Raw genomic sequence first — 24,730 nt, forward strand, 5'->3', positions numbered from 1 at the left:
GATGAAAATATTTAAGAGAGTGGAATCTGAGCTGACAATGCTTACTTTTCAGAAAGACAACAGCGATTAAAAAAAAAAAAACTAGAAGTAACATCAATTAATTGAGAAAACTAAGCTAGACCTGCTTTGATAGGAGAATAGAAATAATACAAAATGAAAAAAAAAATTGATGTAAGCAGGAAACAAAATAGTAATAATAGTTTTTTCAAAATATTTGTGAGAAGGGAACAGCTGATTATATTAACTCTGGTATTTGACTAGTACTTTATTTTATCAACCACAGAAAGATGACAGAATGTTGGCCATGACAGGATTTGAACTTGGACACAATTTGTCCTTGACGAGTCTCTCCCCCTCTCCCCCATCAACTCATCTTCCTAACTCCTCCCTCTATCTCTATTCTAATTAAACTAGAATTAATATATTACTACAACTTTATTGAAATAAGAAAAAAGAAAAAAAAAGAGGGAGATGGCTCTATGCTTAAGAAGTTTGCTTCTCAACTACATGGGTTTGGTTTCAATTCTACAGTGCAATAATTTAGCATGAGCATTTTGCAACAATACTGAATTGACTAAAACCTTGTGAGTAATATTTGATAGATTAAATGTATAAAAGTCTGTCAGAAGGTCTGCTCATCTTCTTAATCAATCTCTTATTTTAACATTACCACCTAGCTCTTGAGTACCTTTAGCAGATTCTACTTTGTTTCAAGTATATGGATCAGGTGTCTGAGGATAATATTTCCCTTTCCTCTCATGAATTTCAGAGCTCAGTAACTGATTAAACCATAACAAAAAAAAAACTAGTGAAAAAAATGTTGGCAGTATCTAAACTCGGAATGTTAAAGTATAAAGCTGATTAAGATTTCCTGTGACACTCCATGCATTATGGTAATTGCTACTTCAAATCGAAATGAATGGTTTACATAAGTAAATATCAAGCAAAGTAACAGAGATTTCTTGAAGAGTTTCTTGGAATTAAATCATTTGTAAAGAAGACAAATCATCATGCTTTCTGCTACTGGGAATTGATGATAAAAGATTAGTAATAGTTGTGAAAACAACAGTCCTCGTCAATGACCTCATTTGCATATTTCATACAAACAACACTACTAGTAGTAATCCTTTTATATATTACTCCTCCTATTTTTAAAAGAAGACAGTAAACTCAAAGGCTATAAAAATGTAGAAGACAAAAGTTTATCAAATAAAACATGGATTATTGCTTTACTTGCTTTAGGCAATCTTCTGTGAACATCAAAGAAAGAGATGTGTATGTTCACACTATTGCCATGAGTGCAAAAATAATAATAATAGCAATGATGATGATGATGATAAAAGAATTAGAGGGAAAAGAAATTCCCTACTAATTGCTTGAAATAAATACTGTGGGTTGCTGTTATTTAGCCTGAGGTTAAGCCTATTATCATAGCAGACATGTGATCAAATGCATTCACATCTATTTTTGACAGGTGTATCTAGGACTACATTATTCCATATGTCCTACATTTTTTAAAAGACAGTAGGGAGTTGATTTGAGGGAGATTTGGCAGCTATTTCTAGCAGAATAAGTGATTGTATAGAGGCTCCCTTAATTGCTGAAAATAGTCTATCTATTTGAGCCATTCAGCATGACTTTAGAGAAGTTCAATTAATTTAAGTTTGAAGAAATTTTTAGATTATCATATATTCTGAGACAGTAGCCTTTCTGTACAAGTCTTTGCTAGATATTTGACAGAAGAGTAATACCTACAAAGCCAGTGAATTAGCAGAATCATTAGAGCACCAGATAGAATGCCCTGTGGTATTCCTTTAAACTTTCTGCACTCTGAGATTGAATCCCACTGAGATTCCATTCTCTCTCTGCCAAAAGTGTCTATTCTGTTACTCACTCCACTATCACTCCTGCCACTCTTCTCATTATACTTAATTATACTCTTCTCATTATACTTAATCCTTCTCATTACCTTCCTTAAAATCATAATACACCCTCTCCCTTCTATTCCCCTCCATTTATCAGAGTCTCTTCATGCCCTGTAGACTTGCAAGTTGCAAAGCAACCTCACTAGTGGTAGTGCTATGAAAAAAAAGCACTCAGTACACTCAGTAAAGCGGCTGGCATTATGGAGGGTATCCAGCTGCAGAAACCATGTCAAAATGGACGTTGATGTTGAAATGATTGCCCAGTCTGATCCAGTCTGAACCCATGATCTAGCAGTTGAGTGCAACACCTAACCATTGAGGTATGTGCTTTTATAGGCACATGGCCAAAAATTTTAATACATGCCTAACAAACATAAAATCTAATTCATGATATAGTTCTGCACTATTAATTTACAGTATTAATTTATTTAACGATATAAATAAAGTAAAAATTTTTTCTTCATTGAAAATCCTAGTTCAATCAGACATTCATTTCTCATGTTTGGAATGTAAGCAATGACAATTTGATGGGGGTGGGGGTGGATGAGGTAATATGCAGCAAATAATATCATTTCAAGTTAAATTTAATGTTTTTTTTTGTTTGAAAGACAACAATGATATAAAAGTTTTGAAAAACTTTACCTGAAAAGGAATCCAGAAAGTTTTGATCAATGATTGCTTGAACCCTCAGAGAAACAGGCCCTAAGGCTATGTCAAAAGCTGAAAGTAGTGGTTTGTTGGTCCTCGACAGAAAAATTAGACGGTTAGCAGCCAAAATAACAATAACATAGCAACGGAACCTCAGTATAGGAGATTTTTTATAGCTGAATTTGTTGTGAGGTTTGTTCTTGCTATCTTCTTCAAATTTCAACAACTGACAGCTAAAACTCTGAATTAAAAGGCGTAGATGAGTAAATGTTGTCTCACTTCTTTTGATGGATTCTTTTAAAATATAACACTGCATAATTAAATCAAGAATTTGTGTATATAATGGAGTGAGAAGACCAGAAAGTAGACAACAGACTATTTGTAGCTGAGCATTATGTGTTGTATGCATATAGAGCAGTTCTTGAACTTTTTTGCACTTAGATTCCAGTTCTTTGTGAATGTTGCTAGAACACTTCATTTTATCAATGGCCTTTTCTGCTATTGCTTGCTTATCCTAGATAAATACAAAACAATAATGAAATCAGAATATATTTTTAAAAATTTGTATGTTTTAGTCTGAAGAGTGAAAACAGCAACCAGCTGTTTATCAAAAAGTTTCATCAAAAAGTTTTCTACAGTATATATAACAATAACCAACATGTTTCAACTGCAGCAACTACACATTGCTCTGTATGCAATCATGCATCTTAGTCACTGCAATTTCATCAAGGGTCCATCACTTACGATGTTTTCAAAGTGAACTAATTCAAACAAGCATTGGTATTCAGTTGAATGTGATAGCGTTACTTTTTAAGTCAAATTGAATTCTGGTCTTATAATCACCTCTACTGGTATTATATATATATATATATATATATATATATGCACATATACATATGCATGTACATGTGTGCACGCACGCATGCACACACACACACACACGCACAAACACATCATCATCATCACCATTGTTTTAACACCAGCTATTCCATGCTTGCATGGGTTGGCTGGAATTTGTCGAGGGAGACTTTCTATTGTTGGATATCTTTCGTGTCACTAACCATCACTTGTTTTCAAGTAAGGTAATATTACCCCATGATGAAACATGTTTTCATGGAAGATTAGAAACAAAACACATGCAACAGTTCACTGGCTTCCCAGCTCCTGTCAAACTGTTCAACCCATGCCAGCATGGAAAATGGACATGAAATGATGATGATGATGATAATGCTTCATACTTAAATTTATTTTGTATTTCTAAAACACCCAGGCAATATGTACTATGAATCAGATGGTTAATTTTTATAAAACTTGATATATAAAAATTAGCTGTCTTATTTGTAGAGAAACCTAAATATCTTAGAAACATTAACAAATTTAAGTGCTTGAAACAATATGTGTATATTTGTGTGCGTGTGTGTCTGTGTGTTTATGTATGTGTGTGTGTATGTGTGTGTACAACCCAACCAGACAGACAGCGTGATTCTTACACAGAAATTCAGTTAGATAAACAAGTAGATAGACAGCCAGCAAGTTAAATAGAAAGATGGATAGATAGATAGATAATTAAACAGATGGATGGATAAAAAGACAGATAAACAGTGAGATAGATAGATAGATAGACAGACAGACAGGCAGGCAGACAGACAGACAGGCAGGCAGACAGACAGACAGACAGACAGACAGATAGATAGATAGATAGATAGATAGATAGATAGATAGATAGACAGGTAGACAGATAGATACTAACAGCTGGTCATTCATCTCACAGCTACTTTTTCCACCACAAATGTGAACCATGAGGCCAATCAACCAGACAATCTTGTGAGCAGAAGCAACAGGTGATGTCATGTCTGCTGATCCACAAAGGTCAAGTTGTTATAGATGATGTCATTATACATACATGCATACATTATATACATACATACATACATACATAAATATGTATGTAATGCATAGATAATTACACACACACATATGCGTGTGCACACACACATATGCGTGTGCACACACACATATGCGTGTGCACACACACATGCATGTACACACACACACACACACACACACACGCGGAGAGGGAATGAGAAAAAAGAAATGTAAATGATGAAAAATTATAACTTTGTAAAATCATGAAAAAATGAAAGCCTACTACATACCTTAATCTGATTGTTAATTACCCTAAGTTCATTTTCATATTGGCTCTGAATTTCAGTTTTCTGTTTCTGCCATGTCAGTTCTCTTTCTTTAGACAGAGTCATCATGTGGCTTAGTTGCTCTTCGTATGACTTTTGTAAACCTGTTATACAACTCTCTTTTTGACGTAGACTATCTTCAAGATGGGACACCTTTAAAAACAACAACAATAAAAATAACAATAATAATAATCCTTTCTACTAAAGGCACAAGGCCTGAAATTTATGGAGAGGGGACTAGTTGATTACATTGACCCCCAGTATCTTGCTGGTACTTAATTTATTGACCCCAAAAAGAAGAAAGGCAAAGTTGACCTTGGCGGAATTTGAACTCAGAATGTAGTGATGGGCAAAACACCACTAAGCATTTTGTCTGGCATGCTACTGATTCTGCCAACTCACCACCTTAATGATAATAATGATAATAATAATAATAGTAACAAGAACACTCAGAGAGCGCAAACCTCTGCCAACGAAACACCAACGTCTTCTCAATGATTAACTGGAGATGATTTTTAAAATGAGAATATCTGAAATATAAAAGACTGCTCTCACAAACGAGAATACTAAAAATGAACCCTATTGCTCTCAAATGGAAAAATAATCCAAATATATATATATTGAGTGAGAGGTGAAGGGAGAGGAGATGAAATACTAATACAGAGAAGGAGAAGTAGTGAGAGTAATAGTCATGACTGAGAGGGAGTGAGAGAAAGTAAGGACAATGAGAAAGGCAAAACAAGGTGGCAAAGAGAGCGTCGTATGAATGAGAAAGGAAGGGGTGATAGATAAATAATGAAGGAAGGAGTGAAAAAGCCGATAAATGGCGTTTGAAGTGTGAGTATATGTGTGTATGTGTGTGCATGTACTAAAGAACTATGTGAAACTTTACGTATACACGTAAAGAAAATATAAAAAGTAACGAGAATCCTTGTCCGGTACCAGATTGATCCCAAAATCGAATGAAACTGTGCCAATCTCATGGCCAAACATCCCTGAAAGTTTCATCCAAATCCATCCAGCAGTTTTTGAGATATCTTGTCCATGGACAAATAAACAAACAAACAAACATGACTGAAAACAATACCTCCATCTTCACTAAGGCGGAGAAATGGCTGAAAGAGACTGAAATAGAATGCCCAGTAGAGCTCCTACACAAAGTTTGTCTCTTAGAGACAGCAAGGATTATCAAGAGGGTTCTAAGCACTTGAAAGGCTGCTGAAGACTTGTGGATACCTAAGGTTACAGGTAGTAACTCACTATCCACATAATTCCAACCAGGAATAAGGCTGAACCTGAGCTAAACCAAAATGATGATAATAATAATACTGAAATTTAGGTTGATGGGATTTGACTAACACTTATTTTACCAATCCTGAAACGATGAAAGGTAAAGTTGACACCAGCAGAAATACTACTACTACTACTACTACTACTACTACTACTACTACTACTACTACTACTACTACTACTACTACTACTTTTGAGAGAAAAAGTAGAAAGCTATTGACAATGTATGGAGTCCACCATCCAAAAGTTGATATTAACCGGTTGTACTTGAAAAGAAACCAGTGTGGAAGAGACTTGATGGCTGTGGAAGAGTGTGTACGGATGGAAAGAAAAGCTTATTAAGAATATCTACACAACTGCACAGAGAAATTACGAAAAGCAGTGAATAAAGGATTAGGTGATCAAGTGTAAAAGAGGGGAAAAAGACAAGAATGAAATTCAAATAGAGCATGTTAAATAAACTGAAGAGAAATCTTTACATGGTCAGTTTTGGAAAGCAACTGAGGATGTATGTGAAAATTTTTTTCTATCTGGGCTTGATTGTAAAAAGAAGCAGGGTGCTTTATCACAGAAGCCCAAGATGAGATAATTTGTGTATGGAGTGAAGGTGTCAGCAAAACGTAGAGTGGAATTTGGGATGAAACAATGACATGCATGCATGCTGAATGTCCTAAGTTGGCTCAGGGAGAATATATTGTGCTAATGATTCTGCCAGCTTGTCGCTTTACTTTAAATCAATATTAACTTAACTATATTAAACACATAGGTAGGTAGATAGACACACACACCCACACACACAATCCTATATACACACACTGCACACACATGCATACATACAGATGCATATGGAGACACACATGCATATATAACAGGAGCATTTAAATACACAAACTCATACACATAGATACACACAAACATGCACATGCAAGGAAGCAGAGTTACATACATACACACACAAACACATGAATATGCAGGATACATACATATATACATAAACACATACATACATCCATATACACACACATACACACAAATATATACATATACATATATATACATAAGCACACATGCATGCTGGCATGCACACACACACACAAGATCACGCATCAAAATCTCACAAAAATAAACAAAACAAAAACAAAAAAAAAATGAATGCAGCTTCAATAATGGACCATCAATCAGTCAAACTCCATTGATATTGCTGCAAATATGGTGATGAAAAAGTTTTCTGGAATAAATAAATAAATAAATGAGTGGAACTTATATTAAGGCATTATGACTTTCCCCAGACATGACAAAATATATTAAATACATTGAATGTGTTAGCACTAATTTACCTTTGGTTTATGGTTCGGTTAAATAGGTAACTAAAATACTATGGCAATGTATAACAGACTTGAACCACCATACAATGTGATTTGTAATGACATAAAATTGAAGAATTTTGATGAATGATGAACAAAATGTTCAGTGAATGAAAAAGAACAAAGCTTAGATTTATATTATGCAGATAACAAAGAATGATTAATTCAGTATATAATAGCTGCTGCCAACCTACACAGGGATAGCATTAATGATAGTGGCAAATATAGAGTACACTTAAAAAGAGACCAAAAGAAAATGTCATTTCTCAGATCAAATTAAAGAGATAAAAAAAAGGCTTGATGATTGATAAACACTGAAACTGATGGTGCAAAGAAAGTTTGAAGAGAGAAAGAGAATATATTCTGGTGACTGCTTGATAAGGCAGACTCAATACAGATTTTATGAAGAAAAGCAACTCTCCTGTGGAAAACTAACAAATATTGCCTTTGTGGACAAAAGATAAAAGTACCCCATTTAATCAGTGGCATACAAAATGTTATCTCAGAAGGATTAAAAATGTGTGAAAAGTGTACCCCAGTCTTCATTGGTATCAGCACTTAATTAAAAAGCATACCAAAATAATATGGGGTTACAAAACATAAATGGCCCACACACTAATTTTTTTTTAAGCAACGTGGATCCATCTGTTTGTTAGAAAGAGTAAAAGTAGTTTTATATTTTCTTCTTATCTAAATTAAAGTGACTCGGACAACAATAGTATAGCATTTTGCTCTCAAATCTCACTACTGATGATGACACAAGGATTAGGTTAGACTGGGCAGAAGGTAAACATCACTTAATATTTTAATCCTTGAAGTTTATAGGGTTGTTAAGAAAGGCTTTAGTTAACTAAGTTAAAACAAAATTTACAGATGGCAAATACAGATGATGAAAGGGTTGGTTACAGTACAGTTCCCAGTAGAATACTACACATGAATTAAATATAACAAATAAGTAAATATAACACAGGATTAAAGATAATAATAATTAAATATAACAGGCAATTATGCATAACAAAGGATTAAATATAATATGAGACTACATGTAGCAAGAAACAAAATATAAGAAGAGACTAAATATAACAAGAAACTATAAACACACATACACAGTTCGGCTACAACTGAGATGTGTTTAACTTCACAATGCTGTGCCAAGAATCTTTGTCCCCCATTAACTTTGGTAGGTCTTCATTTACAGTGTTCTGAAGGGATGTTAACAAGTCTTGCACATCATACAGTCGATGAACAATAAGGGCAAGATATCAGCATAGGTCAGAGAGATACATGCTCTGCTGATATCCTGATTATTTCAGCTTGATGGTGAAGCCTTGGTTTTTGATGAGGACAATGGGAAGTTTTTACGGGACAACACTACTGAAGGATACAGACCAAATCTGTGGCTGGTGCAAAGTTCCAGCCAAATTAAGGATGACATGGTGATGGAACAGTGAAACAGACAGCGCCATAAAAGCAAAGAGATAGGCTTGGAAAAATTGGAAGAATGGGGGTAGCAGAGAAATCATACCAGGAAGCTAAAAGAGAAGCTAAGTGACAGATTTATTTAGCAAAGGGAGAAGTAGAAGGGAAGCCAATGTTCTGCAGCATGAAGGCAGGAGATATGAGGTGTTCCAGAGATCAAGACAGTGTATCTGAGAAAATTGGGGAGGAACAAAGTTTGACAAATGTAGTATTAGTTTAATGCTTCAATGGAGAAAGAGAGTATCCTAAGGTTTTGAATGTTAATCCTTAATCAGAAATAAAAGCTAAAAAAAAAAAAAAAAAAAAAAGAGAAGGGAGAGCAAAAAAGACAAATAGTGAGTTTATAAAAAAGAAAGAAAATAGGGAAAAAAAGAATCAGGAGGAAGGTGAAGAGTCATCAACTAGAGGGAAATTAAAGAAATTGAAAGTAATAGGTGTGTATGAAGGGATGCTGAAAAGTTCCTGGCTTTGGGCAAAAGAAAATACAGGAGGATCAGTTAATTATGATTTTACTCAACATATTCCCCTCTCAGATTCATACACTTATCACAGTGGTCCTTCAGTTTTTCTATGCCTTGTAAAAGAACTTGGAAGTTTGGGCCTCCGACCAGGCCTTTTGTATACCCTTAAAGCCAGGAACTTTTCAACACCCCTCGTAAATGCATGTACCAAATACATCTGTATCTGGGAGCATGAATAAGGAGAAAGGGTTATCACAATAAATGCAAGGAAATAAAAAAAAAATGGGAGGGAAGGGAAGAAAGGGACAAAGGGTAAGGAAGAGAAAACGAGGTCGTTGCCAGTGCCACTGGACTGGCTCCCGTGCAGGTGGCACATAAAAAATGCCTTTTGAGCGAGGCCATTGCCAGTACTGTGTGACTGGCCCTTGTGCCGGTGGCGTGTAAAAGCACCCACTACACTCTTGGAGTGGTTGGTGTTAGGAAGGGCATCCAGCTGTAGAAACTCTGCCAGATCATATTGGAGCCTGGTGCAGCCTTCTGGCTTGCCAGTCCTCAGTCAAATCGTCCAACCCATGCTAGCATGGAAAGCGGACGTTAAATGATGATGATGATGATGACATATTAGGTTGGCCAAAAAGTTCATTCAGTTAGTGTCAACACCAAACTTCAAGCATTGTAATATTGTGATGATATAGGTTGTATTTTGGGTGCTTAAAATTACCCTGTAAAAAGAGATCCAAAATGAACATTATTAATATCTCATGCTTCTTTATTTCATAAAAAGCCAGAAGGTGATAGAACCCTGCAGGAAGATATGTGCTGTGTATGAAGAGAATGCTGTTATGGAATGTGTGTATCAAAAGTGGTTTTCAAGATTTCAATCAGGAAATCTTTTGGGTTCAAGATGCACCTTGCCTTGGCTGGCCAACTGAGGTCAAACATTGACACCAACTGATGTTATAGAACTAGGATGATTGTAGATATTTCCTGAATATCTGAATTGAATGTTGAAAACTATCTGCATCAATTTGGTTATGTCAGTAGACTCAAAGTTTGTGTCCCACATCAACTGAATGAAGCTAACTTTTCCCAATGGATTTCCATCTGTGATTCATTGCATAAATGTGAAGCAAATGATCCTTTTTTGAAGAGAATGGCAACAGGGGATGAAAAATGGACTGTCTATAACAATGTGAATTGCAAACGATAATGAGGGAAATGCGGCAAACCATCACAATCTCTAAAACAAGACTTCACCTGAAGAAGGTTATGCTTTTAATTTGGTAGGATTGGAAGGGTGCTGTCTTTTACAAGCTTCTTCCCACAGACACAACCATCAATTCAGATATGTACTGTGATCAGCTGGACAAATTAAACACAGCAATTCACCAGAAGTGTCCAGTACTTGTTAATCACAAGGACATTGTCATTCATCATGACAATGCCAAACCATACACTTCTTTGCAGACATGGCAGAAGTTACTGGGGTCCAGCTGGGAAATTTTACTACACCCTCCCTATTTGCCCAACCTTGTGCTTTCAGATTTCCATCTATCTCAATCTCTTAAAAATTCATTGAATCAACAGCACTTCAACTATTAAGAGGATGTAAAATTCACCTGGAAGAGTTTTTCCCCAATAAAGACAAGGCATTCTTTGAGTAGGAAATAATGGATCTTGCCACAAAATAGTAGAAGATACTGGAACAGAACGGTAATTATACAAAAACTTTTGTGTTGTATTTATTTAAAAAATCAAATGACTTTTTGGCCAATATTATATATACAATACATGCACACATGCATGCAGTTTCTCACAGAACTATTTAACTAATTCAATGTATACTTATTGAAAAGTTATAAACAATAACATTGAATTTTACACTTTGTCACTTCAATCAGATTATCATTATTGTTTTAATGTTTACTTCTAACATGCTTTAAACAAGAGTATGTTAGGACGGAATTTTCAATGATCAGATGCCTTTCCTGATGCCAACCATCATCCGAGGTAATATCTCACTGTTTATTGAACAGCGAGAGCGTGGTTACATGGGGAACTGGAAACAAACAACACTGTATGAATGAGCCCTTTATTTACAATCATGTGGAAGTGAAGGGAAATATGAACTTGCTTTCACAAACATATCCATATATTCTCCCTCTCTCCCTATCTCCCTCACTCTCTCTCTCTTTCTCTCCCTCTCTCTCTCCCTCCCCCCCTCTCTCTCTCTCCCTCTCTCTCACACACACACACATACAATGGGTTTCTTTCCGTTACTGTCTATAAAATCTACTAACAAAGCTTTGGTCAACCTGGGGCTATAGTTGAAGACACTTGCCCAAGGTGTCATGCAGTGGGGCTGAACTTAAAACAATATGGTTGGGAAGCAAACTTCTTACCGAGACAGACTTGCTTGCACCCCACAACCAAATGTGTCATTGTTTTCTTTCTATGCAGAAAGTTGTTTGTGAACATTTCTTAAATTGTCTTAGTGCACTGGAAATGGAACAATAATAACTGCTCTTTTTTGCTTTCTCCTCTAGCTGGAAGGTTGTAATTGATAGGATTTCAATCATGCATGAACCATAAATTGTTGTCTGTAAAAAAGTATGGCAAATGTAGAATGGCATTGTTTAATTTGACAATACAATACCTTTCAGTATTCATGGTTGACCCTGAAATATCATTTGATATTTACCCCTGTAAATAATCATAAATTCAGAAAGGAAGAGCCACAGTTATAATTTTTAGGATTGATGTACAATGATTTATTTTATATAATACTGGCAGTTGTTCCTATTGATTTTTCCATTAAAATATAACATTGTTTCATCCAAGAACAATGGCATTTTATGAGAAATCTCAGAGAAAATAAACAAAAAAGACTTGTTCCATAAATTTCCACAATTCCAATCAAACTGTCTTAATCATGTCCTATAAAGCATTTGTTCTCCCTCACATTTTATATGGATAATAACCAAGATTTCTAATGCATCTGTGATCTGATGGTTTTGAAGTACTATTTTATTTTTAGCAATTGTCTTCTTGTATTATACAATGCTTGTTCAGATATTACATTTTAAACTTCTTTTCAAATCTCTACTGAAACAGATCAATGACTTGATCTATTTCTCTCTGAAGTAAAAGTTTCCTGTTTCCACCAGTTTTATGAGTAATAAAACATTTGCTCACCTGAAGCACATTAAATCCTTTAGTGAATAAATTATATTATCAAAAGCAATAGATTTTTGTTCAGTTGTGCACTCTAAAATTACAAAATCACCAACTAACTAAATATATAGAAAAAAACATTTAAGCCTATGAGGCAATCACATGGTCATGAGTTTGATCCTAGAGCTTGGTATTTTGGGCAAATGTTTTTACTTAAACCTTGTGATGGAAACTTGAAAACTGTGTTTATGTCTCCTTTTCTTAACATCAAGAGATAATTATAAATGTTCATCACTATCTTATAAGCAGAGTCCCTCATTTCCAATCTTCTGTGTAAAACATGTTCAGTGATGGGGAAATATTACTTTGCTTGGAAACAGGTGAGGGTTGGTGACAGGAAGGGCATCCAGCCATGGAAAATCTATCTCAATAATTCCAATCTGACCCATGCAAGCATGGGAAAGTGGACATTGAAATGGTGATGAATCCATTTGTCTGTTTGTCTGTCTGTCCACACACACACACACACAAACACGAGGTATATATAAATGAGTATAAGTGCATATACACATATCAACGCAAATACACATAAGCAGCTGTCTGTTGGGAATAATAGATGTGAATTGGCAGAGCTGATAGAGCATTGAATAGAATGCCTTGTGGTATTTATCCTGATTTCTTGCATTCTAAGTTCAAATCCTCTAGACGATTAGTAGATACAATACCAACAAACCCAGTGTAGAAGATTCACAGAATGGTTGGAGTAGTGGATGAGATCTTTGACTATATCATTTATGGCTCTGTGTGGTTTGAGTTGAAATCCTGTCTTCCTCACCAGATAAAAAGATATTCTTTTCACTCCCACAATCTCACAAGTATAAACCTGTTCCTCTCATCACATTTTGGCATCTCACATACTATCACTATACTCTTACTCCTATTCACCTTGCATTCAAGGGCATCTCCTTCAGGATCTTTAATCTTGCAAGTTGCAAGGCTATCTCACCAGAGCTAGTGCCATAAGAAATAAAGTACCCAGTACACACGGTAATATAGTTGGCATTAGGAAGGGCATCCAACCATGGAAACCATGCCAAAATAGAAACATTGGAGCATGATGTGGTCCTCCAATTCATCAAATCCTTATCAAACCTTTCAACCTATGAAAGGATGGACAGTCTATTTCAAGCATATGTACATCTCTTCCTCTCCCTCTGTGAAGACTGTTTAGTTAAGTTTGCTTTGGAACAATGTGATTAGGAGTTTAGTCCTATTGTAAAATCCCAGAGATGCTTATATGTGCTCTACTCACAATGTTGTGAACTCCCAGAGATGTTTATATGTGTCTTTTAACCATCCCTGTGGGATTTCATAGCTGTAGATAAGAGATGCTTGTGTGTATCTGTAGTATGGATAGTGTTAGTCTTGGTAATGATGCAGCACAAACAAGTGAGAAAAATAAAAGCAATGGAAGAATTACTAAGTCAATAAACACTAACTGACCTGTTACTGAAATAATCACATACCGTTGGAGAATTAATCATAAACTATCTTACCTAACAACAAATGATGTTAGATGGTTAAAATTTGTTATGAACGGCTTGGCTATATTGTTTACATTATCATATATTTAAAGTTCAGAGATGCTATGGAATAACTCAGCTAAATACAATATGCAATACAGAATATGCTCACAAAAACAGAGATTTAATGGGATTTATCTTCTTTTAAATATGTTATATAATATGTATGTACTAGACAGATAGGTATGTTGCTTAATTTATATTTGTGAACTACAATAGACAGTTATAATGCATGAATGTGTGAGTAAATATTTATGAATAACCGAAGTGTTTTACTTACTTTATGATTTGCTTTCTGAATACTGTTGAGAACTGATGACACTTGTTCGTTAATTAATAAAGTTAAATCAAACCAAGAGAAGTCACCAATAATTCTTTCTTTTGGGTATGGAAGTGGTCGATCGGCCAGCAGTCGTTGATAAACACTGTGCAGATATGCCAAATTTTCCTTGAAAATATAGGAAAGAAAAGCTAAATATATTGGATAAAAAAAAATACCTGTTTGTCTGTCTGTCTCTTTCATGCACGCACACATTCACACACACACACATTACATGAAATCTTGCTTTTTAGTGACACATTTATGTAAGTGGTGGGACAAACAAGAAATGGAATAGGCCCAGCTATATAAGATGGATGAAAGATAAAGTTGACCATGGTGCGAAATGAACTCAAAAACTTAAACTCTGCAGTACAATAGTAGACCATATATTAGACCAGCCCTCTGCTATCACCACATCAACACCAATGATAATAATAATAATAATGTCAATGGTAAACGTTATCTGACAACAAGTTCTCTCTCTGGTTGCAAACACACAGATTTGTCCTTTGTACTTCTCAACATACCATATTTTCATCCTGCTGTGAGATATCTTTCCAAATTGTTGCAGGACATCCTTGAAGTTTGCTGTTCATGTTTATTTTCAGAGCCAGTCTAAGGAAATAAGACAGTGCACATGATCTTTGCATGTCTTCTCTCTCAGTCTGTAAGGGAATGACTAGGAGGAGAGAACCAGGATTGGGAATGTGTTTAATATGGGATTTGGGAGATGAAACACTGTAAGGCTCATTAGAGGAGGAAATATGAAGGAGAGGAGAGGGTGGACCTAAGTGGATGGAGTAGACAAGTAGCTAAATTGGATGAGAAGGGGGCCATAGCTGTAGGGCAAGAATAAGCAAAGAGATGGAATAGTGCATCTGTGGGCTAGCAGTTGTAGTATATTGGTGGTTAGTGAAAGGAATATTATCTTTTCAGGCCTTCCAAGATTGGGGAAACTGATGCAGTGGTGCTTCAGTTTGAACATGTATCTGCAGGAAAGATATGGGTGGAGAGAAAATCCTAGAGGGAGGTTGACATTCTGGGGTGGAAGAATAAGGTGTAGTGGTTGAGATGTTGGCAAGGCAGAAAGTGAGAGAGTATAAATCATGGGAGTGAGAAGGACAGGTGTGTTGGGTGTACATAAATGGATGTGTTATACAACTAGTTAGTTTAAAAGCAGAGCCATTGCATTGGGTCATCCAATAAATAATGCATTTTTATATACTTCTTTTATTTTTCAAAAAAAAAAAAATGTTTACAACAGTGCTACTAATATTTCACAGGTTAAGTAAAAAAAAAATCTAATTAACTGAATTTATATATTGACACTATTTGCAAACTTACCTCCATTTCCTTCTTATGTTTCGCTTTCAAGTTCATAATCTTTATACAGAAAAGAAAAAAATGGAAATAATAAAAATAATAGCAATTATTTCTATAGAATAGTAACTTTTCTTTATTCCATTCTTTATCCTAGACCAGTGATCAAAGTATGGTTTGCAGAACCCCTGGTGGTCCACAGAGGTAGTACTGGGGGTCCATGAGCATGTTAAGCTGACAGATCTATCAAAATCCTGGGGTCTGTGGGAAAATCCAATTAAACAAAAGGGGTCCTTGGTAGTGAAAAGGTTGGGAACCACTGTCCTAGACCATGGGAAAATACTCAACCAAAGCCATCTTGACACACTTTCTCTCCTTTTTGTATCACTTCTACTGTATCTTCATATGAACTGATACTAATAATTTTCTCCTGAATCATTTTTCCTTAGAATGCCAACTGTCCCTAAATATGTTTTTCAAGCAAGCATGGATTTACAGACGTTTAAATTAAACATCAATTGTATCATCACCTTAAGCACTTTTGGAGGCCTTCAAATATTATGAGTAACAGTCACATGCATAACTAATCCATATCTCTTACCCACCCCTTCCTGAAACTGGAGATAATCACAGACTGGAATGAATCCTGCAGTAGTTGGGACATAGTTAAATTGCACTGACATCAGAAGTCCTTACATAGAATTTTGGAAGCTATCAATTATTCATCAAAAGGGACAGAAGAAAAACAGCCTAAAATAAAAGGACAGTAGAGCAGGTATGTATGTGTGTGTGTGTGTGTGTGTGTATTGATATATATCAGAGACAACTTTCCTGCTAAGTTACTAATTATTCTTCAAGGGTGGCATATAAAAATGGAGCCTGGGTTCTGTAGCATAGTGTAAAGACAAAAATAAATTTACACACACAAGAAGCACCCAACCTTTCATTTGTAAGTGTCCTTCTGTCATTTTGACTGCCTGTAACTGCTGAACAAAGATGGCACACTAGTTGATGGTTTGCAACATTATCCTCATCATTTAGTGAACAGTTCTAGCTTTTTCTGCAAGATAACATACTCAATTGTGGAAAGAGGGAAGATTGTGGAAGCATATGTGAGAATGGGTTCTTTCAGCAAACACATGAAATTTTTGAAGTCAAGTTTCTGGACAAAGTCTTGCTGCCAAAGAGAATGATACAAATGTTGGTTAAGAAGTGGCATGCCATGGTGTCAGTGCACATCACCCCAAAACAATGAGACCCTACAGTTTGAACGCTGGAAGTTATTCAGGACATTCGCCAAAGGATTACATGAAGTCCTGGTGCCTCACTGTTATGTAAGCAGGACATCATACAACAGGTGTTGAAAAGTCTAAAGTTAAAGCCGTATCATTTCACTTGTGTATAGCACTTGTAAATTTATTTCGCCAGGGATGTAGCCAGCCCACTTATGCGTTCCTTTCCTTCATTGGACACTAAACTCCGCTTGCGAAGACCTGTTGAGGCAAGTGAAATCGAAATCGAACTAAATTCGACGACTGGCACTTCATTGGATATGAAACTCGGCTTGCGAAGACCTGTTGGGGCAAGCGAAAGCGAAATCGTGATGGCACCTGTGCCCAGCATCACCTTTCTGGCATGTGTAAGGACTTTCGAGTGAGATTGTTGCCAGTGCTGCTAGACTGGCTCTTGTGCAGGTGGCACGTAAAATACACCATTTTGAGTGTGGCCGTTGCTAGTACCGCCTGACTGGCCTTCGTGCCGGTGGCACGTAAAAGCACCCACTACACTCTCGGAGTGGTTGGCGATAGGAAGAGCATCCAGCTGTAGAAACTCTGCCAAATCAGATTGGAGCCTGGTGTAGCCTCAGTCAAATCGTCCAACCCATGCTAGCATGGAAAGCGGACATTAAATGATAATGATGATGACTATGGAACCCAAACTACATTTTTGTGCATAAAAAAAGGGCCCTGTGAAAAACAAAACAAAACAAGACAAAACAAGGGAAAAAATCTTTCTTTTAAATTGCACTTTACTATCATAGATAGGAGAAAGATACTAGATAATGTAGTTCAAGACGTAATTTAGAATAGTACATGAAGTCACTTTGATAATAGGTCTACAGGGTCAGATATGAGATGAAGGCTAAACAACAATTAGATATATACTTGACAAGGGATCGTTAAACTATCCTTAAATCACATTGTACTGTTTTAAAAAGAGGAATGTTATAGGAGATGACGTAGCACCAGATTAATTCTGTATAAATAAAAAAAAAAGACAGGACAGTCATGGCTGGAACACATTTTAGAGCTATTTGTCTGACACGGGACTACACAATAACAATTAAAGAAAAACAATTTTAATTTAAAACAACTCTCATTCTCTATTTAGATAAGGGTAGAACAATTTTATAAATTTATTTATTTACATTAATTGCAGAAGAATATATTATTCTAATAATGATGACGACGATCATGATCATCACCAACATCACAACTCTCATTTAGCTATCTATTTTACTGTTATCTATTCAACTCCTGTAACACATCTTTAAAAGTATTTCCAATGGATGTTAATGGCTGTTTTAACAATAAGTCTTCTGTTAATTTATGCAAGAGAGAAAATTCTGCAAGTTGTAATCTTCTCCAAATATCAACCTTGTTATTATCTCCCTTTAACTGTTTACATCTACTCCACATTGACTTGCGTAGTTGAACTCCATTGCTTCCCCGCCCCCACCAAATAAACCAAGGTGAATGAAAGAACTCACTCAAGTGACATCATAGAGTTGGGGCTATGGTATAAAATCACATGGAAGACTAAGTAGAGGATAGTTGTGAAAGAAAGAGTGCCAGAATAATTTAATGTTTCTGTATATTTTCAATGAATGAATGTTTTAGCAAATTATAAATTTAGTTTCAAACAGTTCTAATTTCTAATATCATCAAACTCAACTTACATTCGCATTACTCTTGTACAATAATACACAAGTTTAATTTAACCAAAGAGATTTGTTTTCTTTTACTGGAAATATCAAAAAGTAGAAAGAGCTAACTAGAGATTGGAATTATTAGGATATGATTCCAGTATTAATTATGAACCAGTGTAAAAGTAATCATAATTAAAAAATTATAGGAAAGTGAATATCTGCCACCACCACCACCGCTACCACCACTATCACTACCATTACGATTTTTACATCTGCTTTTTCCCTGCTTATTTTTCCAACTGATACTTGTTAACCCTTTAAGGTAGGGTGTGGCTTATTGACATAACATGCTTATGCTTTCTTCCACAGAGGACAGATGTGGATTATTGATACACTGCTAAATTGTGAAGAAGACAGGTGTAAATAAGTCACATTTGCATTATAAGATATTTGATTGACTATCATCTTGTATTTTCCCCCTTTTTTTGTGTCCTGCACGAAATAACTGGTTATTCATACCCGGCCTTAAAGGATTAAGGCCTTTCATATTGCCAGCTCCATGTTTCAGAATAAGGTATTTATTCCCTTGTTTTTTTTGTAAGTTGAACATGTTTAATATAGAAAATGCAAACAGTGACACTGCTTCTTAAGTGGTAATGTTTCACACTAATCATGGAAATAATGTCAAAGCAAAAATGGGAAGAGATACCTGCCTATATATACCTCCCTCTCTCTCTCAGTATGTGTGTGTGTGAGTGTGTGCAGGCATGGCTGTGTGGTAAAAAGTTTGCCTTCCAGCCACATGGTTCAAGGTTCAGTCCATGGACAAGATGAAAATGGGAAATGGCACCTTGGGCAAGTGTCTTATACTATAACCCTGAGTTGACCAAAGCCCTGTCAGTGAATTTGGTAGATGGAAACTAAAAGAAGTCCATCAATTACACATATAAGTATGTGTGTGTGTTACTGTCGCCTTGCTTTGACATCATGTGATAGTTGTAAACGAGTGTCACCATCATACAAGGTGTCCTTCATTGCCAATATTCTGTGAAAGCATGTCTGGGAAATATTACCTTACTTGGAAACAGGTGAGGGCTGTTTACAAATTCTGTCCAACCTATGTAAGCATGCAAAAGTGAACATTAAAACAATGATGATAATGATATAGCCTTGTAAGTGGTTTGGTAGACAGAGACACCTATCTCTGTCCTTCTCTTATACTTCAACCTCTCAGCCAACAGAAAGCTACCTCCCTTACTACCACTCCTACTCCCAGCTGAGGGGTCTTTGTTTTGCAAGTTACTTGGTGACCCTGCTGGTGCTGGCGTCATGTAAAAAGCTCCAGTACTAGTGTCATGTAGAAAGCATCAGGACTGGTGCCACAAAAAAGAAAAAAGGCACCCAGCACACTCTGTAAAGTAGTTGGCATTAAGGAGGGCATCCAGTTGTAGAAACCATGCCAAAGGGGATCATAAAAAACAAAACCTGCTCAAAGTGCCATACAGTGGACTGAACCTAAAACCAAGTGTTTGGGGAGTGAATTTCTTAAGCAAACAGCCACACACATACACATACAGTAATGCCGCAATATACAAATTAATTTGTTCTTGGAGACTGCTTGTAAAGCGAAAACTTGTAAAGAAGAGAAATAATTTCCCATAGTAGCAATGTTATAAATCGTAATTTGTTCCAAGAAACGTATTTTACCTATAAAATTTATAATATATGTAAATAAATGGCAATAAAACAACAGTAGAATGTAAAGAATGTTTTATGTAAAGTAAAAAAAAGTGAAGATCATTTATAATAAAAAATATAATCGTTTTCTGAATCACTTTGACTCACACTAGACTCCCGCACACCATCACTTGTAGATGAGATTGCCAGTTATCAAGCACTCGTAGACGGACTTGCAGATTTCTTTTTAAAAAACAAGTTAGAGCTCCTTACTTAGAAGATGTTTTTTGCTCTCAATAGATTTCTCAGTGACACGCAGAAGCATTTGTTATGATAGTAGAAACTTTTGCACTTTGTTCAAAATCTGGAGTTTGTGCTTCAAAAACCTCAGCTCACCATACAAAAGTGAGCTTAAAAATAAAACTCATAAATGTGGGGTCTCATAAAGCAGGTCCTTGTAAAGTGAGGTATTATTGTTTTTATATATATATATATATATATATATAGTGAGTTCAAAAAAGAAAAATGACAAAAAAACAACAAAAAATAACAACGCGAGGACGTGATACAGATATTGTGTTACTGGACGCTCAGGAAAGGAAAGAAAGAGAATTTGACGTTTTGAGCGGAGCTCTTCATTGGAAATATAGGAAAGTCCAAAGAAGGGAAGATGGAGGAAGAAATATATATATATATATATATAGTAGTAGTAGAAAAAAACACAGAGTGCTCCATTTCTCATCTGGCTGCAATCTTCAGCTGAGCGCTGTGCTTTGACAAGATTTCAGCCCATCAAGCTCAGTATCTCTCCACATGGTAGGTTCGCAACAGCTGGACGTATTGTGTTGCAACTGGACTCATGACAGTTCTGTGGCCTTATCTGCATTCATAAATCTCCTGGTGATCTAAGCACTACCCTCAACTGCTTTCTCCCCACATTCCTTGATGGTTTTCTTCACAGCAGACACACCAGCCACCTTCAGAAACCTGAGAGAAGCTGCTGGGAAACTTCTGCAGCCGATCTTGAACGCAACCAGCTCACAGATGTAACCCTTCTCCCGAATCTCAGCTACTAGCTCTTCATAGCCCAACAGCTGCTCCTGGGCCTCAGCAATGCTCTCCTCCCATGGCACAGTAAGCTCCCCAAAGACCACACGTCTTTGACTCTCATCCACCAAAACCAGGTCGGGTCGGAGTCTGACACGACGATGTTTTCAAGCAATGGCTTGTCTATGAACACCTCCCATTTTCTGTCTTTGGCCTGCCGAGGTTTCTGTCTCTTTGGCCTCACACCTTGCTTCACAAATGCTGTCTTGTGCAAGCTCAGTTCAGGCACTTGACCCTCTCTTGCAGCTGAAGCAACAACATTTAGCACTAAATTATGTCTAAATGTAAACCATCCAGACTGGAGTGCTTTTGGGCAAGGTGACAGCATGTGTTTGAGGCTGCTAACACTTCCCACACAAGTGGCATTGTGGACTCTCTTGGATACCCCATTTTTTGAGATTTGCTGAAGATGGATGCACATCATATGCAATCTGGATCAGAGCTTTCAAATGCCCTGCACTCAACCGCCACCAACCAGACCACCTCCACTCCAGCTTTTCGACATCATCCCAATTCAGCCATCAACCCTGCTGTGTGACACAGACATCTTTCATCTTCCAGCTGCCTTACTTGTTGTATCTAACCCATGGCAGCATGGAAAGCAGACGTTTGCTAGCACTATCTCTCTATTAGTTTTCTGACTTAACCCATCAGTCTGATGTCTCTAGAATCACATCTTTCTAAGGCATTTATTTTGACATCGAGCAGCCTACAATGTAACAAAGTGGAGTGTGTGTGTGTGTAGGAGAATAATGATGAGTAAAACAGAAAACAATAACCATCATATATAAAGGTAGGTGGATGTTTCCCCTTCTCATCACTCATCAGCTGAAGCCCACCATTCTCCCACTCTATCTTTTAAGACATCAAACTTCTGGAATTTCATCCTCACCAATACCTTACCTGTAAACACCATATAGTCCTGATTAAACCATTAAAAATTAATCCTAATGCTGTTTAGTATTATTAAAAATCAGTTCAATAAAGAGTTGAAGCAGAATAATTTTAGTATGCAAGCAGAGCAATATTCTCCATTTACCATATTTCTGTTCAAATACATTGTCTTTGTTTTAATATATTTGCAAAATAATTTAGTAAAATAACTTTGTCCTTATTAAGCTGGTGTTTGAAACATAAATTAGCATGGAATTTTCATGGAAGGCTTTAATTATATAAGTTTGTAACATAGAATCAAGGGCAGTCTCAGCTTGGTTAGTATCAAAATGGTTAAATCTGTAATAATTCTAAAAACCATTTCTTTACCTCTTTAGTTAATTCTTCAATCCTGACTTTGTCATTTTCTTTAAGTGAGACACCAGATTCGACTTCAATCTTTAAATTCAAAGTTTCTTCTTCAAGTTGTTTAAATTTTGATCTCAGTCGACATAATTCTTTAGCACATTGCGTATAGTTTGTCTGTGAGTCCTTGAAAAATATATGAAATTGATAAAAATGTTATATATCTGCATTTCCCAGATGATTCATTAAATATTTAAGTAATTAAAATTTTTTGTATGTTTCCTATTGCACAGGAGTTTAATTGGTTTATTCCTATATCCAAATATCTATATTATCCCTGGTGAGATTTGAATTCAAACAAAGGATGTTGGCATCCTTATCCACTAAGCTAATGGTACATGTTCAATTTCTAGACTTATGTTCAATTTTTCAGTAACTACTTGAGCATCAGGAGTGAAATTCCCTACCTTTAAGACCTTGCTATATATCATAAAGCAATGCATTATAACTCTTATGGAAACACATTCAACAACAAACAAAACAGATGTAGAATTATACATACCAAAGTATGCTATTGGACCAACAAGAAAGAAAGTAGTCAAGGCAGAGTTGTAGTGTGCATTTATGAAGATGTCACACTTTTAGCTGTTACATCAGACTATATTTGTAGCACACTAACAGTACATATTGGGTAACTAAACACACAAATATGTAGAACATGTCTCTCACCAGATGACTCTAATCCTGGTATTTGTGAAGAGTTTTAGAAAGATAGAAAAATATCAGTGAAAATGAATCACCAAACTACTGTTTTCCTTTTGGGCGACTTCAGTTTTACCAACATCAAATTATGTCAGGGTCACAGTCTGTCTCAGAAGTATTACATGACTGAAGATGATCAGAATCTTGAACTAATCAATATACTGTTCAGAGTACAAATGATTCTCTATCCAGCAACAAGACACACTCTACATCTCTGCTTCAAATTTAATGTAGAGTTTGTCCACAATATGAAGTGACTCATACAATCTATGATTCTAAGCAGAGTTAACAATGAATGGCACCTTACATGAACCAAACCAGCTAAGTTCATCTAGCCAGAATTTCCACAAGTTAGACTGAAAATTATTTGAGAAAACAATCTACAGGATTTCCATGCAAGACAACAACATGAAACTGAAGCAATTATTAAAAATACATTGAATATGTCCCAGAGAAGAAGGCCAAGGATTATATTATTCTAAAACAGAAAAATTCTGACATGAAGATCAGAGGTCTCAAATTGCTAAAAACTAGCTGAAGACTGCCGTCCGTAGAAATACAAAATGAGAGAACAGAGACAGAAATCAAAGCTGAGAAATCAAACACTCACCAAACAGTGGTTTATAGATTTCTGAAAGTAACGGTATGAGTGACCCTAAAAAATCCCATTATTTGATAGAAAAGTATCACTTACTACAGACCCCCAAAAGTTAAGTGGAATATTGGATAGAGTATTCAATGAACACACTGTTTTCACAACCACACTGGAACACATACAAATAGATAAGCTACAAGAGTCCAACAGCACTGCAATTGTGTATTGGAATAAAAGATATAATATTTGCAAAAGATAAAATGAGACTGAATTGAGCAACAGGCCCAGTAAAGAATTCACTAAAAGATGAAGAGATAAAATATATCATCATCGTTTAACGTCCGCTTTCCATGCTAGCATGGGTTGGACGATTTGACTGAGGACTGGTGAAACCGGATGGCAACACCAGGCTCCAGTCTGATTTGGCAGAGTTTCTACAGCTGGATGCCCTTCCTAACGCCAACCACTCAGAGAGTGTAGTGGGTGCTTTTACGTGTCACCCGCACGAAAACGGCCACGCTCGAAATGGTGTCTTTTATGTGCCACCCGCACAAGCCAGTCCAGGGGCACTGGCAACGATCTCGCTCGAAAATCCTACAGGAGCCAGTCAGGCGGTACTGGCAACGGCCACGCTCAAAATGGTGCATCTCATGTGCCACCCGC

General features: G+C 36.2%; 1 protein-coding gene across 8 annotated transcripts in view; it reads right to left on the reverse strand.

The window, feature by feature from the left end:
* Nucleotides 1-24,730, reverse strand: part of LOC106874333 (coiled-coil domain-containing protein 171) — a 187,288-nt gene that overhangs the window by 43,502 nt on the left and 119,056 nt on the right. For all 8 annotated transcript variants that reach the window (XM_014922033.2, XM_014922031.2, XM_014922027.2 and 5 more), the window contains 5 exons: nt 22,735-22,896; nt 15,783-15,821; nt 14,397-14,564; nt 4,730-4,918; nt 2,568-3,087 (listed from right to left, as the gene is read on the reverse strand). In XM_014922033.2, the coding sequence (XP_014777519.1) occupies nt 2,568-3,087; nt 4,730-4,918; nt 14,397-14,564; nt 15,783-15,821; nt 22,735-22,896 (1,078 nt within the window). The remainder of the gene's footprint in view (nt 1-2,567; nt 3,088-4,729; nt 4,919-14,396; nt 14,565-15,782; nt 15,822-22,734; nt 22,897-24,730) is intronic.

This window comes from Octopus bimaculoides, chromosome 2 (genome assembly GCF_001194135.2).
Source record: "Octopus bimaculoides isolate UCB-OBI-ISO-001 chromosome 2, ASM119413v2, whole genome shotgun sequence".
Taxonomy (NCBI): domain Eukaryota; kingdom Metazoa; phylum Mollusca; class Cephalopoda; order Octopoda; family Octopodidae; genus Octopus; species Octopus bimaculoides.